We start from the raw sequence: 18,954 nt of genomic DNA, 5'->3' as shown, positions 1-18,954 counted from the left end.
TGGGGGCCTGGGTTCAAATCCCACCACAGCAGATGATGGTGTTTGAAGTCAAGAAAAAGTAAATCTGGAATCAAACGTCAAATGACGGCCATGAAACCATTGGTGATTGTTGTAAAGAACCATCACGTTCACTAATGTCCTTTAGGGAAGGAAATCTGCCACCCTTACCTGGTCTGGCCTACACGTGACTCCAGATCCACAGCAATGTGGTTGACTCATAAATGAACCTCTGAAATACGCTCAGGTCAAGGGTAATTAGGGATGGGCAATAAATGTTGGCGCAGCGGCGCCCACATTCTCTGAACATAAGGATTCCAGCTGCCCGCTCCAAAACCTGGGCTCGGAAGTCTAGGCGGACACTACTAAGGGAGTGCTGCACTGTCGGAGGCACCGTACCTTTTGGATGACCCCCTAAACCAAGGTCCCATCAAATGTAAAAGAACCCATGAGAAAAAGCAGGGAAGTTATTCCTGGGGCAGGATTTTCCCAAAACGGGGCGATGTCCCTCACGCCAGCGTAAAAACGCTGGTGTTTCAATCTTGGAGTTTCCTATAAAAAAGGTCAGTCGATTCACTCGCCTGCAGGAGACTAGGAGGGACCCAGAGTGATTCACGCAGCTTTAGCTGCGGATACGGGCCCCCGCGTTTCCCGTTTTGAGTCCGCGCATGCGTACGGCGGCGGCCTCCAGCGGTCATGCCGAGCGCCATGGTGGATCGGACCGCGAAGGCAGATGAAGAATGTAGGCCCCCCCGATCGGCCGCGCACCCGAAGATCCGACCGGCCCGATCTGTCCCCCGGCTGCCTATAAGACCCCCCCCCACCACCCCCGGTTTCCGAACCCCCCCACCCCCCACCAGGGCAACCGCGGACTGAGTCCACAGCCGCCACGTGAGCTCCCAGAATGGCGATAGGTGGTTAGAACCACGCCGTCGGGAACTCGGCTGGTCGGGAGCGAAGGATCGCTGGGCGGACCTCTGGCAATGGCCCCTCCAGCCGCGCAGCGTACTCCGCAAACACGCCGATTCTCGGGTCCCGGAGAATCGCCGGGCCCAATTTCAGCGTGAAATTGGATTCTCCGCCCCCAGCGCCAATCGCGATTTCAGCGCGGGGCTACGGAGAATCCAGCCCCTGGTGTCCAATATTTATCCCTCAATCAACATGATTAAAAAACAGCGGCTCTCAGGCCATTATCATATTCCTGTTTGTGGGATTTGGCTATGTGCAAGTAGCTGCTGTGCTTCTGTACAATGTGACTACGGTTCCTAAGAACTTGATTGGCTGTGAAGTGCTTTGGAATGTCCTGTGGTCATTGACACACTCTAAAAACGTAAAGCTTTCCTTCTTATCAACACAAACGGGCTTTGCGTTGAGGTGGTGTTTTGCATCAGATTGACAATTAGAACATAGAAAATTACAGCGCAGTACGGGCCCTTCGGCCCTCGATGTTGCGCCGACCCGTGAAACCATCTGAAGCCGATCTGACCTACACTATTCCATTTTCATCCATATGTCTATCCAGTGACCACTTAAATGCACTTAAATTTGGCGAGTCTACTACTGTTGCAGGCAGGGCGTTCCACACCCCTACTACTCTCTGAGTAAAGAAACCACCTCTGACATCTGTCCTATATCTACCACCCCTCAATTTAAAGCTATGTCCCCTCGTGTTGGTCATCACCATCCGAGGAAAAATACTCTCACTGTCCACCCTATCTAACCCTCTGACTATCTTATATGTCTCTATTAAGTCACCTCTCAGCCTTCTCCTCTCTAACGAAAACAACCTCAAGTCCCTGAGCCTTTCCTCGTAAGACCTTCCCTCCATACCAGGCAACATCCTAGTAAATCTCCTCTGAACCCTTTCCAAAGCTTCCACATCCTTCCTATAATGTGGTGACCAGAACTGCACGCAGTACTCCAGGTGCGGCCGCACCAGAGTTTTGTACAGCTGCAGCATGACCTTGTGGCTCCGAAACTCAATCCCCCTACTGATAAAGGCTAGCACACCATATGCCTTCTTAACAGCCCTATTAACCTGGGTGGCAACTTTCAGGGATTTATGTACCTGGATGCCGAGATCTCTCTGTTCATCTACACTACCAAGAATCTTGCCATTAGCCCAGTACTCTGCATTCCTGTTACTCCTTCCAAAGTGAACCACCTCACACTTTTCCGCATTAAACTCCATCTGCCACCTCTCAGCCCAGCTCTGCAGCTTATCTATGTCCCTCTGTAACCTATAACATCCTTCAGCACTATCCACAACTCCACCGACCTTCGTGTCATCTGCAAATTTACTAATCCATCCTTCTACACCCTCTTCCAGGTCATTTATTAAAATGACAAACAGCAGTGGCCCCAAAACAGATCCTTGCGGTACACCACTAGTAACTGAACTCCAGGATGAACATTTGCCATCAACCACCACCCTCTGTCTTCTTTCAGCTAGCCAATTACTGATCCAACCCGCTAAATCACCTTCAATCCCATACTTCTGTATTTTCTGCAATAGCCTACCGTGGGGAACCTTATCAAACGCCTTACTGAAATCCATATACACCACATCAACGCTTTACCCTCATCCACCTGTTTGGTCACCTTCTCAAAAAACTCAATAAGGTTTGGGAGGCATGACCTACCCTTCACAAAACCGTGTTGAGTATCGCTAATCAACTTGTTCTTTTCAAGATGATTATAAACCCTATCTCTTATAACCTTTTCCAACATTTTACCCACAACCGAAGTAAGGCTCACAGGTCTATAATTACCAGGGTTGTCTCTACTCCCCTTCTTGAACAAGGGGACAACATTCGCTATCCTCCAGTCTTCCGGCACTATTCTGGTCGACAAAGACGACATAAAGATCAAGGACAATGGCTCTGCAATCTCCTCCCTGGCTTCCCAGAGAATCCTAGGATAAATCCCATCTGGCCCAGGGGACTTATCCATTTTTACACTTTCCAAAATTGCTAACACCTCCTCCTTGTGAACCTCAATCCCATCTAACCTGGTCGACTATACCTGAGTATTCTCCTCGACAACAGTGTAAACACTGACGAAAAATATCCATTTAACGCTTCCCCTATCTCCTCTGATTCCACACACAACTTTCCACTACTATCCTTGATTGTCCCTAATCTTACTCTAGTCATTCTTTTGTTCCTGATATACCTATAGAAAGCCTTAGGGTTTTCCTTGATCCTATCCGCCAACGACTTTTCGTGTCCTCTCCTCGCTCTTCTTAACTCTCCCTTTAGGTCCTTCCTGGCTAACTTGTAACTCTCAAGTGCCCTAACTGAGCCTTCATGTCTCATCCTAACATAAGCCGCCTTCTTCCTCTTGACAAGTGCTTCAACTTCCTTAGTAAACTAGAATTTACAGTGCAGAAGGAGGCCATTCAGCCCATGAAGTCTGCACTGACCATTGGAAAGAGCACCCTACTTAAGCCCATGCCTCCACACTATCCTCGTAACCCAGTAACCCGACCTAACCTTTTTGGTCAATCCACCTAACCTGCACATTTTTGGACTGTGGGAGGAAACCGGGGCACCCAGAAGAAACCCACGCAGACACGGGGAGAACGTGCGGACTCCACACAGACAGTGACCCAAGCCGGGAATCGAACCTGCGACCCTGGTGCTGTGAAGCAACTGCACTAACCATTGTGCAACCACTTTTCGAAGAACTCTGTCTATCATCTGACAATCCTTGCAGTTTGAAATGTTTCACTATGATCACAAGCAGCCTGACACAGGTGGGGGGGACAGAGAGGAATAGTAATAGTAAAAGGGGATTCTATAGTCGGGGAACAGATTGGCACTACTGTGCCCGTCAATGTGACTCCAGGATGGTGTGTTGCCTCCCTGGTGCCAGGGTCCGGGATGTCACTGAATGGCTGCAGGGCATCCTGAAGGGGGAAGGTGATAAGGTAGAGGTCATGGTACATGTTGGTACCAATGACACAGGTGGAAAGAGGGATAAGGCCTTGCATCAAGAATTACTATTCAGCATCAAGTAACCTGTGATACACATTTCAAAGTTTCCCAACAATTATTACTAATCAGCATCCAATTACCCTTTCTCCATGTTTTGAAATTCTGCAAGAGTCCCCACTTTGTTACAATCCCAATTGGTGTTATAACTGGTTGGGAAGATCCCAGAATGGAACCCACACTCACAACGCCGTAAGTTTCGCTTTTTCATATAAAACATGGAGGAGCAGAGTCGCAAGACCACTAATTAGTTTTGACAATAAATAAACATTTATTAAACATGAAAAATTTGGATCATAATTCTTTAATCCCCCTTTAGTTTTATAATTATACATGGGTTTTAGGATCAACATGGATTGCAAAGTATATGTTAAGTCCCTTTTACAAGTGTATAGCACTGTGGCTTCACAGCGCCAGAGTCTCAGGGTTGATTCCCCGCTGGGGCACTGTCTGTGCGGAGTCTGCACGTTCTCCCCGTGTCTGCGTGGGTTTCCTCCAGGTGCTCCGGTTTCCTCCCACAGTTCAAAGATGTGCACGTTAGGATTGGCAATGCTAAATTTCCCTTAGTGTCCAAAAAAGGTTAGAAGGGGTTATTGGGTTACGGGGATAGGGTGGAAGTAAGGGCTTGAGTGGGTTGATGCAGACTCGATGGGCCGAATGGCCTCCTGCTGCACTGTATGTTCTATGTTCTAAGCACTCCACTCTGAACCCAAATTAGTGTCTGTGGATTTCTCCTCAGCGTCCCCCCAGATGTTTGTCACATGCATCCAAATTCCACTCCCCAAAATATGCTTTGAAATCTTCTCTCATAATAGTTCAGTCCCTTCATGGTTTTCATTCCAAAATCCAGACTAGATTTTCCGAATGACACATTTAAACAAAGCTTCCACTGTACATTTCAACAGGCGTCCAGTCCAGGATTTTACACCCCCACCTTTAGAATTTCATGGTCTTGACTGTTGTACAAACTGTTCAGGGCAACTTTAACTTTATAATCCCAAATTGTATTAAAATGGCATCAAATGTTTAATTTATATCTGAAGTCTGCTGTCTCACTTTAAATCTGATTACTGCAATTGCCTCTTTAACTCAGAACACTTTGTTTACTCTTCCTTGAATTATTCTGTTAAATACCTTGGTCTCTGTTCTTTTATCTCCAGTTTCTTAGACATTCTTACTGTCCCAATTTCCTCATTATCTGGACTGTAATTTATTCTTTAGGAAGCCTGCGTCTTTCCAACTCATTTGTCATGTCCAGCTTCTCCTGGCAGAGTTGAGAAAAGTTCAATCCCCGGTATGCTGTCTCCAACTGCACTATACCCAGCTAAAAGTAAAACTTTAAAACATTTTTTTTAACCTTACAAGGGCCTCCACTTGCCGAGCAACGACCACATGCTTTGCTTTTTATTTATTTTTCACGCAATAACCCTCTCCGAGTACAATAGAATCACAGTTGGAACTTAACCAACCTCCACGCATACAAACACCTTTGTCCAGCATGAATCTAACCTTCAGGGCACAGAAACATGCAGTTAAACCCACTTAAAACTATACCTTAGTTGTAACATTTACCAATACAAACATAAATCACTTCAAACTACTTTTGTTTTCCGAACACCAGTCCTTACAGTAAAGATCACAGCGGGCTCAAGTGCCTCAATGAGTTCCATTTTTAACAAAAGTCATTTATTCATGTGACATATAGGTCATGCACCTGAATAACTCTCGCTAACCACAACATTAAACCTGAAGAGGGAAGCTGACAGAAATTTTAAAAGCTAAACATTCAAAACATTCTTTAAATGGATATTTATAATTTCGGCCAAGATGATTGATTGCTTACAGTGAGAACTGTAAAGCTTTAAATATGGAATTAGCTTTTTCAAACTTCATGTCCTCTGTGGCTATAGTATTCCATTTCTATTTCTATTGTATAACATCTGCCAAGTTCTCGATTCCCAGAAGTCTGATGTTGTTTATTTGAAGTAATGTTGGAGAAATGCTAGACTGCAGGCCATTTTGCAGACGTGGGTGGTCAAGTGTGTGAAAAGCCGGCCCTTTTACGACAGGGACCGGCTTTCGAATCTAGCCCAGATATGCCGTGCGTCTCCTCTACCAGCATCTCTTTCATGAAATAAGTTTGGATAGTTGCAACACAGCTCCCACTGTCCATGAGCTGACAACTCAACGCTGTCCTCTGATTCAGCACAAGTGCTACTCGGGTGACTAGCCCAGTCACAGAGCTCATAGAGTTAGTTCGGATGAGAGGCAGTGGCGGAGTGGTATTGTCGCTGGACTGGTAATCCGGAGACCGGGTCAATGCTCTGCGACCCGGGTTCAAAACCCCACCAAGACAGATGGTGAAATTTGAATTCAGTAAAGCTCTTGGAGTTAGAAGTCTAGTGATGGCCATGACAACATTGTCAATTGGCGGAAAGACCCATCTGGTTCACTTCCTTTCGGGAAGGAAATCTGTTGTCCTTACCTGGTCTGGCCTACATGTGACTCCAGACCCACAGTAACTCTTAAATGCCCTCGGGAATGGGCAACAAATGTTGTCTCAGCCAGCCACGCCCACATCCCATGAACAAACAAAAAACAGCCATGCTTTTGAATCACACAGCACAGAAGTAGATCATTTCATCCATTGCATCTTTGCTGGCTCTTTGAAATAGTTATTCAGTTAGTCCCACACCCTCTGCTCTTGCCCCATAACCTGTGAATATTTACTTTCATTTAGAATCTATAATAATCTTATTGGTGTTCACAAGCAGGCATTAACACTACAATTAAGTTACTGTGAAAATCCCCTCGTCGCCACACTCCGGCGCCTGTTCGGGTACACTGAGGGAGAATTCAGAATGTCCAATTCACCTACCAAGCCCGTCTTTCGGGACTTGTGGGAGGAAACCGGAGCACCCGGAGGAAACTCACGGAGACACGGGGAGAACGTGATGACTCCGCACAGACAGTGACCGAAGCTGGGAATCGAACCCGGGTCCCTGGCGTTGTGAAGCAACAGTGCTAACCACTGTGCCATTTTTCAATTATGTCTCCAATTCTCTTTTGAAAGCTACCATTGAACCTGCTTCTACCACCCTTTTCAGATGGAGCACCCCAGGTTATAACAAACTTAACAAACAAGAAATTCCTCTGATCACCCCCCCCCCCCCCCCCCCCCAAAACCTGAAATCTGTACCCTCTGGTTCTTGACCCTCTTGCCAATGGAAACAGTTTCTCCTTATTCACTTTTACCAAAAAACGTTATATTGCCCAAAGAAATAAAGGGTTATGGTGTTCGGGCGGGAAAGTGGAGCTGAGTCCACAAAAGATCAGCCATGATCTCATCGAATGGCCAGATGGCCTACTCCTGCTCCTGGTTCTTATACTCTTATGTTCTTAACCCTTTTATATCTCCCCTTACCCTCTCCTGCTCTGAGAAAAACAACCCGAGTTTCTCATAACTGAAGACCCTCGTTGTATGCTGTATATCCAGTAGGTCTCTCGCAAAGAGGTTCTGAGTCTTATTTGGTTGACCATTGAGTGTTTATTGATAACACATAACTCTGTACAAATATACAGCCCAAGATGTGCACTGCTTGCTTCTACACGGGCCTCTGGACTGTCCATTACTGACCCTCGTCACCGGCAGTACTGTGTCCAGTTCCACGTGATATACCCTTACACTACAGCTTCCCCACAGTCTTTACCCAACTTACCGACATTACCTCCACCCCAGCCCTCCTCAAGTCTCTGACTTTACAGAATCAGGCGGTCTGGAGGCTTGCCGATTCTTCTAGATCTTGTTCCGGTTACATTTGAACGAATGCTAGTCTATTGATTTGGGCAAACTTTGCTGAATCAGAATTTGAGCTGTCTTTCTGGTCCTTGGTTGTCCCAGAACATTTGCAACAAGCAGAACCAAAACTGGACGAGAAATGAGAGTTCTCCAAGACTTCCATTTGCTTCCGAGGACATATCGGCAGCAACAAAGGCATCAAGGCAGACCCACAAAAAAATGAAAGCTATCAGCATGTTTCAACCCCACCATCTATTCCAGATCTCCAGATATTCCTGGGCACGGGGAACCAGTTGGTGAAATTTCTGCCCAACCTGGCACAGGTCACAGAACCCCTGCGGACACCTTCTCAAAAAAGGGCAGGCTTGGCGTTGGGCTGTGCACCAGGAGAAAGCATTTAGTCACATCAATGCTATGCTGCTGTCACCCATTACCCTGGCTCATTCCGACCTAACCCTGCCCATTACCAGAGCGACTACCGCTTCATCCACAGGCCTGGGGCAGTTTTGTTTCAGGAACAATTCGGTGGAACTGAACAATATATTACCAGGGGACTGCCAGACACACCAATATGGCATGCCATTATCGAAAAGAAATATATAAATAGGAGCAGGAGAAGGCCATTCGGCCCTTCGAGCCGGCTCTGCCATTCATTATGATCATGGCTGATCATCCAACTCAATAGCCTAATCCCACTTTCCCCCCATAGGCTTTGGTCCCTTCACCCTAATTGCTATATCTAACTGGTTCTTGAAAACATACAATGTTTTGGCCTCATCTCTGTCCTAAATGGTCTACCCCGTATCCTCAGACTGTGACCCCTGGTTCTGGACACACCCACCATCGGAAACATTCTTCCTGCATCTACCCTGTCACTCCTGTTAGAATTTTATAGGTTTCTATGAGATTCTTCCCTCATTCTTCTGAACTCCAGCGAATACAAGCCTAACCAATTCAATCTCTCCTCATACAACAGTCCCGCCAGACAGGAATCAGTCTAGTAAACCTGAGCTGCCCTCCCTCCAGAGCAAGAATATCCTTCCTCAGAAAAGCAGACAGAAACGCCGTCGTGAAATGCGATGGCGTGAACCGGGCCCGGGCACGACGGATTCTGGTCCCCACAGGGGTCCAGAACGGCGCTCAAGCAGGTCACGCCGCTCCAGCCTCCTTACACGGCGCCAAATGGGCGCTGCGCCAACCCACACATGTGTGGGGGACTTATTACGTGCGCCGGCCCCAACCCAACTCCTCGACGGAGTAGGGCAGAGTTCGGGCCTTTATGAAGTGATACAACCATGTGACTCCCGGGTGACAAAGGTCTTTTTCGACGGAGGAGTGCTGAATTTCGGAGGCATGAAGCGGCGGGAAAAGAATGCCACGGGCCTGCCTGCCTGATTGAGCGTGGCGGCTAGAGTGACGTCTGATGCGTCGTTCTCCACTTGAAACGGTAACGTCTCGTCAACCGCGTGCATCGCGGCCTTGGAGATGTCGGCTCCAATACGGTTGAAGGCCCGTTGAGCCTCGGCCGTCAGGCGGGCCTTGTCCGCATAGTTGGGGACCCACTGGGCGTAGTAAGAAAAGAACCCCAGGCAGCGTTCGAGAGCCTTGGGGCAATGGGGAAGGGGGAGCTCCATGAGGGGGCGCATGCGGTCGGAATCGGGCCCCAGAACTTCGTTCTGGACCACATAGCTGAGGATGGCTAATCGGTTCGTGCTGAATACGCACTGCTCCTTGTTATAGGTGAATTTCAGGAGAGAGGCAGTGTGGAGAAATTTGGCAAGGTTGGCATTGTGGGCCTGCTGATCGTGGCCGCAGATGGTGACATTGTCTAGGTATGGGAAAGTGGCCCGCAGCCCGTACCGGTCGACCATTCGGTCCATCTCCCTTTGGAAGACCGAGACGCCGTTGGTGACGCCGAAGGGAACCCTGAGAAAGTGGTAGAGGCAGCCATCTGCCTCGAAGGCAGTGTATGGGTGGTCCACCTTACGGATGGGGAACTGGTGGTAGGCGGATTTTAGGTCTACAGTTGAGAAGACCCGGTACTGTGCAATCTGATTGACCATATCAGATATGCGTGGGAGGGGGTACGCATCGAGCTGCATGTACCGATTGATGGTCTGACTACCACTTGGGCTTTCCAGGGGCTGTTGCTGGCCTCGATGATACCTTCCCGAAGCAACCACTGGATCTCGGACCTCATGAAGGTCCTGTCCTGGGCGCTGTACCGTCTGCTCTTGGGTCAACCTTTAGGGTCGTAAGGCCGCACACAGTACCGCACACAATCGTGACCGAGGCGAGTCGCGGCTGGCCGTCGCTGGTGTCGAACGATGGGGTGCCCGGGGGCACGGGCCCTGGAGCGATGGTGGCACCCGTGTGCCATGGGGGAGACAAGATGGTGGCGCCTAATGACCTTGACGTGGACAAGATGGCAGCGCCCACGGGCCGCACGTGTCAGGGGTTGACAAAGATGGCGGTGCCCATGGGCCACACATGGTCCGAAGAATGGAAGATGGCGGCACCCACTGGCCGCACGTGGTCCGAGGAAGGGAAGGTGGTGGCGCCCACTGTCCGTACGCGAGGGGAGTCGGGATGATAGCGGTGACTGCGCGGGCCTGGCACACCGCAGTGAAGTGCCCCTTTTTGCCGCAGGCCTTGCAAAGGGCGCTGCGGACCGGGCAGCGTTGGCGGGGGTGTTTCTGTTGCCCGCAGAAGTAACATCGGGGGCCCCCGGGGTTGGCTGGCTGGCGCGTGGCACAGGCATGGGATTGGCTGGGTGAGGCCCCCGGTGGGGCGGCCGACTGTGGAGTCCACGATGCATAGGAGGGGTGTGCCGCGGGGCTGGGGGTGTAGGCCTGAAGATTGCGCGAGATGACCGTCATCGATAGCGTTAGCTTTATGGTTTCTGCGAGGTCGAGCGTGGCCCCCTCTAAAAGTCGCTGACGCATGAGGTCTGACCCTATCCCCATAACAAAAGCGTCCTGCATTAGGAGGTTTGAATGTTCCATGGCCATGATGGCCTGACAGTCACAGTCTCTGACCTGGGGAATTAAAGCAAGCCAGAAATCTTCTACGGACTCACCAGGGAGTTGCCGACGAGTAGAGAGTACGTGTCTGGCAAAGAACGTGTTCGTCCGCTGGGCGTAATTCTCTTTCAGTAGCGCCTTGGCTTCATCGTAGGTCGGCGCATCCTGGATAAGAGGAAATACGTTGGAGCTAAGCTGCGAGTAGAGTATCTGGATCTTCTGAGCTTCTGGAATTGGGTCTGGTGCAGACCTGATGTAAGCTTCGAAGCAAGCTAGCCAATGTTGAAAGTCCCTTTTGGCGTCGCTTGATTGCGGATCCAGCTGCAGGCGATCCGGTTTGATGCGGAGGTCCATCTTCTGAAAGTCTTAGAGTAAATAGAGGCACGATCAATTGCACAGAGACGAGTATTTAATACAATTGAGGCTTTATTACGATAAGATGTGTGGCCTCCTACAGCAGCTGGCGAAATGGCTGCTGTACAGGGAGCACACATATTTGTACTCTGCCTACTGGGCGGAGCCAGCAGGCTTGGACTACCCCCATACCTGTAGTACAGGGTCCTACCACACATCTCCTAATATACAAAACAGTGGTGATTACCACAGCCCCCAATATTCCAGGTGTGGCCTCACCAAGGCCCTGTATAAATGCAGACGACATCCCTGCTCCTGTACTCGAATCCTCTCGTTATGAAGGCCAAAATACCATTTGCGTTCTTTACCGCCTGTTGCACCTGCCGGCTTACCTTCAGTGACTGACGTATGAGGACTCCCAGGTCTCGTTGCCCATTCTCCTTTCCTAATTTATGGCCATTCAGATAATAGTCTACCTTCTCGGTTTTGCGACCAAAGTCGATAAGCTTGGATCTATCTAAATTATCTGCCATTCATTTGCCCACTCACTCAACTTGTCCAAATCACACTGAAGGATCTCTGCATCCTCCTCACAGCTCACCCTTCCACCCAATTTGGAGATATTATATTTTGTTCCCTTATCTAAATCATTAATATATTGTGAATAGCTGGGGTCCTAGCACCGATCGCTGCGATATCCCACTAGTCACTGCTCTCATGGTCATGTGGGATTGTGAGAAGTTCTCAGATTACATTATCAACCTGAAAGTCACCATTGAAACAGTTCATAAACCATTGGTCTCACTGTCAGATGAGAAGGAACTTTCAAATATGCCCCTCCCCGTCATTGGGGGTCAAATATGAGGCAGCGCATGTTCATGGAAAACATCAGCCAACTGCAGACACACTAGTCAGGGCTTTGGTCAACCTTCCTGTGACACTTGGAATCATAGAATCCCTACAGTGCAGAAGGAGGCCATGGAAAAAAACATCATGCATGTGGCAGGTGACATACTTCGGGCCTTGTAAGATGGTCTACATCGTTCATTACACAGTTTCTGGTACTGGGGTGATTCGGAATGCCAAGTGGTTAAAATGGAACCTGCCAAAAATTTGTGGAACTCGCTTCCTCATAGTACGGTGGAATCGGAGTCATTAAATGGTTTCAAGAAGGATATAGATAGATTTCTGAAAAAATGGGTTCAAGGGATATGGGGAACAGGTGGGGAGGTGGATTTGAGACCAGGAAGAGATCGGTCATGATCTGATTGAATGGCGTCATCAAAGACAAATGACCCTCGAGGGGCTGAATTGCCTACTTCTGCTCCCTAATTCCTATGTTCCTAACGTGGGCGATAAACACTGCTCCCTAATTCCTATGTTCCTAACGTGGACGATAAACACTGCTCCCTAATTCCTATGTTCCTAACGTGGGCGATAAACACAGTCAGCAATTTGGATTTTTCATCTGGTGGAAGTTGTTAACGGTGAGCTTTGAAGACATTATGCATTTAGAGAGTTTGGTCAGGCCTTCGTCGGCCGAGGACATGGGGTGGATTTCTCTCCTCACTGCTTTATTGAGCTGTGTCAGGTCGACGCACACCCGGGATGGTCCCATTCCGTTTCGGGACTGAGACCATCCCGGATTGCTGTGTGGGTTGTGATTCTGACAGATCCGTCTCATTGGTGGCATGTTCTTCCAAAGTGCGGGGAGGCGTCCCTTCCCTGGCCTGCCACTGATTGAGTTTTACCCAGTGCAGCGATGTGACAATGGGATTTCACCGACCCAATACTCCGCAACCTCTCGTAGCAAGAACTATTGCCTCACTCTGGCTGGCATTCTGTAAGGTTCCTTTCACTTTGCAATTCCTCTTGAAGCACTTTGGTTGTGTCCAAAGTGCCAATGCAAGATGCCAGCCTAATGAAGTAGGTTTATTATTTCTGCAAAGCTCAGATTATTATTACCTTTCGAAGGTTGGCTGACCCAGGAAATTATAGCACAGCATCCTTATCACTCATGTTGTCTAGCTGGCCCTTACAGACACCATTTGAGTTGATTTAATCCAATTGAACGCCAAGCCGGAGCTCTCTGAGTACATTCTTCAAAAGGAGTTTATAATCTTCAGCTACAAACCAGGGGCTTAATTGAGTACTTCTGAATGCTTCACATCACAAGCCAGTCTCACAGATAGTTTGCTTCAATGTGGAGAAAACTCTCATTTTTACCTCATTTTTTTTTTCAGCCTTAGAGCATTTGTCGAAAATGACTCCACACGAGCGAACGCTTAAGCAATGGTTTGAATAGACAGTTGAGAGCAACTCGAGTCTGTTAGATTTTCATTGTAAATTAATCAGCTCTTGACTTTATCCATAACTTGGGTCATTTGTCTTTGATGACGGTCTTCAAAGTGGGTCATGCATGCAAATTCATAATGGTTTGTAACCATGATTTTATAGAGTGCTCGAATAAAAAATGTTAAATGGTTTGGAACTGGCACCAGGGGACAGTCCAGACGCAGTGCTTCAAATTAGTTTAATGTGAAACAACATGAGTTCCATAACTGATATCAGTATAATGTTCAAAATAAACAGAATCTCTTGGATGTGGCTGCTGTTTGTGAAGTGTTAGTGCTGCGGAACTTTGCTTGTTAACCATCTCATTGCTCCGTGTCTTCTGCCGCTTTTAGTAGCCCTAGCCTGCTTTTTTACGCTTGTAGTCGGGACCTTTCACTGCGTTGCAGCCACTGTGCAGCGCACCAGTCAAGTGGTCACCCTTCACATGTCAGACTGGTCCGTGAACACCAGCAGGCCGTTCACAATTCTGCTACACCCCAGCAAAGCCCAATCCTGAAATCCTTGGAAAACCACATGCATGCGCTTCCAGCTTGGAAGTACTCCCAGCGGATATTCCCTCACTAATCTTCTGGAACCAAAGCTACTGGACTTTGGGCATAACAGTGGCAAATGGAATTAAACCCTGAAAAGTATGAGGTGCTGCATTTTGCGAGGACTGACAAGGCAAGGGACTACACAGGGAACGGTAAGATGTTAGGAAATGCTGAGGACCAGAGGAACCCAGGGGAACATGTCCATAGATCCCTGAAGGCAATAGGACAGGTAGATAAGACGGGATATGGGATAATTGCCTTTATTAGCCGAGCCGTAGAATACAAGAGCAGGAAGGCTATGATGGTATCAAACGCTCACTAGACCACAGCTAGAATACTGTGTGCCGTTCTGGTCACCACACTATAGGTAGGATGTGATTGTGCTGGAGAGGGTGCAGAGGAGATTCACCAGGATGTTGCCTGATCTGGAGCCTTTCAGCTTTTTCTTTCTTTTTTTTAAATGTTTCCAATTAAGAGGAAATTTAGCATGGCCACTCTGCCTGCCCTGCACATCTTTGGGTTGTGGGGGTGAGGCCCGCGCAGACACAGGGAGAATGTGCAAACTCCACCTGGACAGTGACCCGGGGCCGGGATCGAACCCAGGACCTTGGCGCCATGAGGCAGCAATGCTAACCACACTACCACCGTGCCATCCCGGAGCATTTCAGCGATGAAAGAGGCTGGTTAGGCTAGGGTTGTTCTCCTTAGAGCATGGAAGGTTGAGAGGGGACCTTAGAGAATTTACAGTACAGAAGGAGGCCATTCCACCTATCAAGTCTGCACCGGCCCTTGGAAAGAGCACCCGATTTAAACCCACATTTCCAACCTATCCCCGTAACCCAGTAACCCCACCTAACCTTTTTTTGGATACTAAGGGCAATTCAGCATGGCCAATCCACCTAACCTGCACGGTAGCATGGTGGTTAGCATAAATGCTTCACAGCTCCAGGGTCCCAGGTTCGGTTCCCGGCTGGGTCACTGTCTGTGCGGAGTCTGCACGTCCTCCCCGTGTGTGCGTGGGTTTCCTCCGGGTGCTCCGGTTTCCTCCCACAGTCCAAAGATGTGCGGGTTAGGTGGATTGGCCATGCTAAATTGCCCGTAGTGTCCTAAAAGTAAGGTTAACGGGGGGTTGTTGGGTTACGGGTAGAGGGTGGATACGTGGGATTGAGTAGGGTGATCATTGCTCGGCACAACATAGAGGGCTGAAGGGCCTGTTCTGTGCTGTACTGTTCTATGTTCTATGTTCTATCTTTGGACTGTGGGAGGCAACCGGAGCACCCGGAGGAAACCCACGCAGACAGGGGGAGAACGTGCAGACTCCGCACAGACAGTGACCCAAGCCGGGAATCGAACCTGAGACCCTGGAGCTGTGAAGCAACTGTGCTTACCACTGTGCTACCGTGCTGCCCTGGGACCTGATCGAGGTGTGCAAAATTGTGAGGGACATGGATAGGATAGATAGGAAAATCTTTTCCCCTTCGTAGAGGGGTCAGTCACTGGGGGTCATAGATTTAACGTAAGGGGCAGGAGATTTATAGGGGATTTGAGCGGGAACTTTTTCACCCCAAGGGTGGTGGAAATCTGGGACTCACTGGCTGAAAGTGTGGGAGGGGGAGGAACCTTCACAACATTTAAGAAGCATTTGGATGAGGCCTTAAAATGCCACAGCGTACAAGGCTACGGACCACGTGCTGGAAAATGGGATTAGAATATGTAGGTGCTTGATAGCCATTGCAGACACGAGGGGCAGAAAGGCCTCTTGCTGGGCTGTAACACCCTATGACTCTAAGTGACAAAAAATGACACAGGTTTGACAGGGTGGTTACAGAGAAGTTATTTACTCCGGTGGGGGAATCAAGAATAAGGAGGTATAATCACAACCCGGGAGTAGAATTAGGGAAGAATTCTCACACGAAGGACAGTGTAAAGGTGAAATATTTCCCATAAAAAGCTGTGGATGCTGGGGGCCAATTGGAGCATTCAAGACTGAGATCGATAGATGTTTATTGGACAACGCCAGGGGTCAAAGGCAGGCACATAGGGTTAAGGTACAAAGAAGCCATGATTGAGTACCAGTATAGGCATGGGGAGGGGCTGAACGGCCTGTGCATGTCCCTAAGTAACAGGACATCAAAGCCGCAATCTGCCCACTGTGTCCGCTGCCTTAACCAGGGGCCAAATGTCAGGGTTACAATAGTAATTTCCTCTGCTGCTAAATATGTTGATTGAATTAAGGAAAACATAGAAATCCACTGAGCATGTCTGAACCCGCGGTGCCTTGCGCAAATTGAAGAGAAACACAAACTTGTCGGAATTGAAGTTTTGGTTCAAAAATGCCAAGGCTATTCCTGAGGGGGTCAAGCAGATTTTTTTTTTTGACTGTTGTTCCAATAATCGCAATGTTGATTAATATTATCACAACCGCACACAGACTTCCTTTTCCATTCTCCCATGAATAGATCTAACTTGAGTTTTGTTTTCCACAGGGCCCCAGGAATGAAGACAGACTGAGTTGTAAAGTATGCACAGCAGAGGTAAGGCTTGCGATGGTGGTGGTGGGGGGGGGGGGGGGGGGGGGGGGGGAGGGGGGGGGGGCTTTAACTACAGATACATATGTTGATTTTTCTTTAAAAAGGGTTCTTTTTTTTAAGGTAAAAACAAATAATTGAATTAAAAGCGATAAAAAGAATAAATATTGCCAATGATACTTAGGAATCTGTACTAAAATGTGTCTAAATCTCATTATCCTGTGGGACCACTTGCAGTTAAAGTGATGTAATGGTCTTTTGAGTCATATCAGCATTTGTGAGATGTGAGTGCTGTCTGCCATTACATTAAAATTGACATTGTGTCTAACATTTAAATAATGTGCACTCCAGTGTGAGCTTTACTGTGCCATATCTACATATGAATGCATCTAAGTGCTGGCACGATTCCTTTTCAACAATATGGGATACCTGCTATTTAGCTGCAGTTGCAACATCAATATTCCTCATTATCTGTAGTCAGTTTAATGAGTGATAGAGTCTCCAAAATTTCATTCAATATAACGTTGAAATTTTAATTGCCTTTAAAATGCAGCACTTTTTGTTTGTGATCTGGGGATGGGTCTCGAACACGTCAACTTACAGAAATGCCTTGATCAACCATTTAACCTATTAGTTTAAGACCGGCTTGCATCGGGCGCGCACAAAAAAGCAACTGGTTTAAATTGAGTCCATGAGCATAACGCAATATTAAATTGACTCAATTGTAGTACCACAAAGAGAGAGCTTTTGGAAGTGCAGGAGCCGGAGATATATATAATTAATAAAATATTGATAATAACAGCTAACATTCAAGGTTATTTTCAATCGAACCTTTGGTTACAGAAGTGATTAGATGTGCTTTATTCTGCCTGTTTTCATGCAGTACATGCTTTTTAAGTGTTGGCTGGCAGGTTGCAAAAACAGTAATGTGGACTCCATTTATTGCTGTCTCCTTCCTTGTTTCAATTCTTTATAATCGATCACTATTCATTTTAATAAACTCACTACTGATTGTCAGCTCTTGTCCAGTGTCACTCTACTTTCACAAAGTGTTCTACATGCATTCACCTTATTGAATTCTCACTCTGCTGTGTCAGTTCAGTAGGGCAATATAATACATGATTGGTTTAGATCCATTGAATAGCCCATGGTTCAGAAACAGGCCAACTGCGTGGGTTCGATTCCCAGTCTGGCTGAGGCTGTCCTGGGACCTGTCTCCTGGCTCTGTCCCTCAGAGAGGAAGGCAATCTCAAAGCACCACTGACACACTCCGCCAAGAATATGGGGCGGGATTCTCCCCTACCCTGCATGGCAGGGTTCCCGGCGGGATGGAGTGGCGTGAACCACTCTGGCGTTGGGCCGCCCCAAAGGTGCGGAAGTCTCCGCATGTTAAGGGCCAAGCCCTAATATTGAGGGGCTAGGCCCGCGCCGGAGAGGTTGGCGCCCCGCCGGCTGGCGGGAACAGCCTTTGGCGCCATGCCAGCCGGAGCCAAAGGGACGTCGCTGGCCGGCTGAAGTCCGCGCATGCGCCGGCGTGTCAGCGGCTGCTGACGTCATCCCCACGCAAGCGCAGGGGAGGGGGGGTCACTTCCGCCTCCGCCATGGTGAAGACTATGGCGAAGGCGGAAGGAAAAGAGTGCCCCCACAGCACAGGCCCGCCCACGGATCGGTGGGCCCCGATCGCAGGCCAGGCCACCGTGGGGGCACCCCCCAGGGCCAGATTGCCCCGCGCCCCCCCAGGACCCCGGAGCTTGCTCATGCCGCCTGGTCTCGCCAGTAAAGTAGGTGGTTTGATCCTCTCCGGCGGGAGAGGCATGACAGTGGCGGGAGTTCGGCCCATCGCGGGCCGGAGAATCGCCGGGGGGGGGGGGGGGGGGGGGGGGGGTTGCCGAATCTCTGGTGCCAGAGACTTCGTGAGACTGTGGGGGTGGGATTGACGCCGGCCTCAAGCGATTCTCCGACCCGGCGGGGGGGTCGGAGAATCTCGCCCATGGCTCAGAATTAAGCAGCAGCAGATGATAAGCCAATGACATGCCTTCAGGCAGGGCACACATACCGTACCATAAACATAATGTGATCATGAGTCATTTCGCTCAGGAGGATCCCAATTTGCTCTTCCAATTTGAATTGTCATCGGTGGTGGTGGCAGGAGCACAGTGGTTAGCACTGCTGCCATACAGCGCCAGGGACCCGGGTTCAATTCCGGCCTTGGGTCACTGTCTGTCTGGAGTTTGTATATTCTCCATGTGGGTTTCCTCCGGGTGCTCCGGATTCCTCCCACAGTCCAAAGATGTGCAGGTTAGGTGGTTTGGCTTTGCTAAATTGCCCCTTAGGTTAGGTTATGGGGATAGGACAGTGTGGACGGGTGAA

At 48.7% G+C, this 18,954-nt stretch overlaps 1 protein-coding gene across 1 annotated transcript in view; it reads left to right on the top strand.

Moving 5' to 3' along the window:
- Positions 1-18,954, top strand: part of LOC119964381 — a 283,807-nt gene that overhangs the window by 63,552 nt on the left and 201,301 nt on the right. Inside the window, exon 3 of the mRNA XM_038793775.1 lies at positions 16,543-16,590. Coding sequence (XP_038649703.1) covers positions 16,543-16,590 — 48 coding nt within the window. The remainder of the gene's footprint in view (positions 1-16,542; positions 16,591-18,954) is intronic.

This window comes from Scyliorhinus canicula, chromosome 4 (assembly GCF_902713615.1).
Source record: "Scyliorhinus canicula chromosome 4, sScyCan1.1, whole genome shotgun sequence".
NCBI classification, from domain to species: domain Eukaryota; kingdom Metazoa; phylum Chordata; class Chondrichthyes; order Carcharhiniformes; family Scyliorhinidae; genus Scyliorhinus; species Scyliorhinus canicula.
The sequence above is the reverse complement of the archived record's forward strand: the minus strand, read 5'-3'. Positions and strand labels throughout refer to the sequence as shown.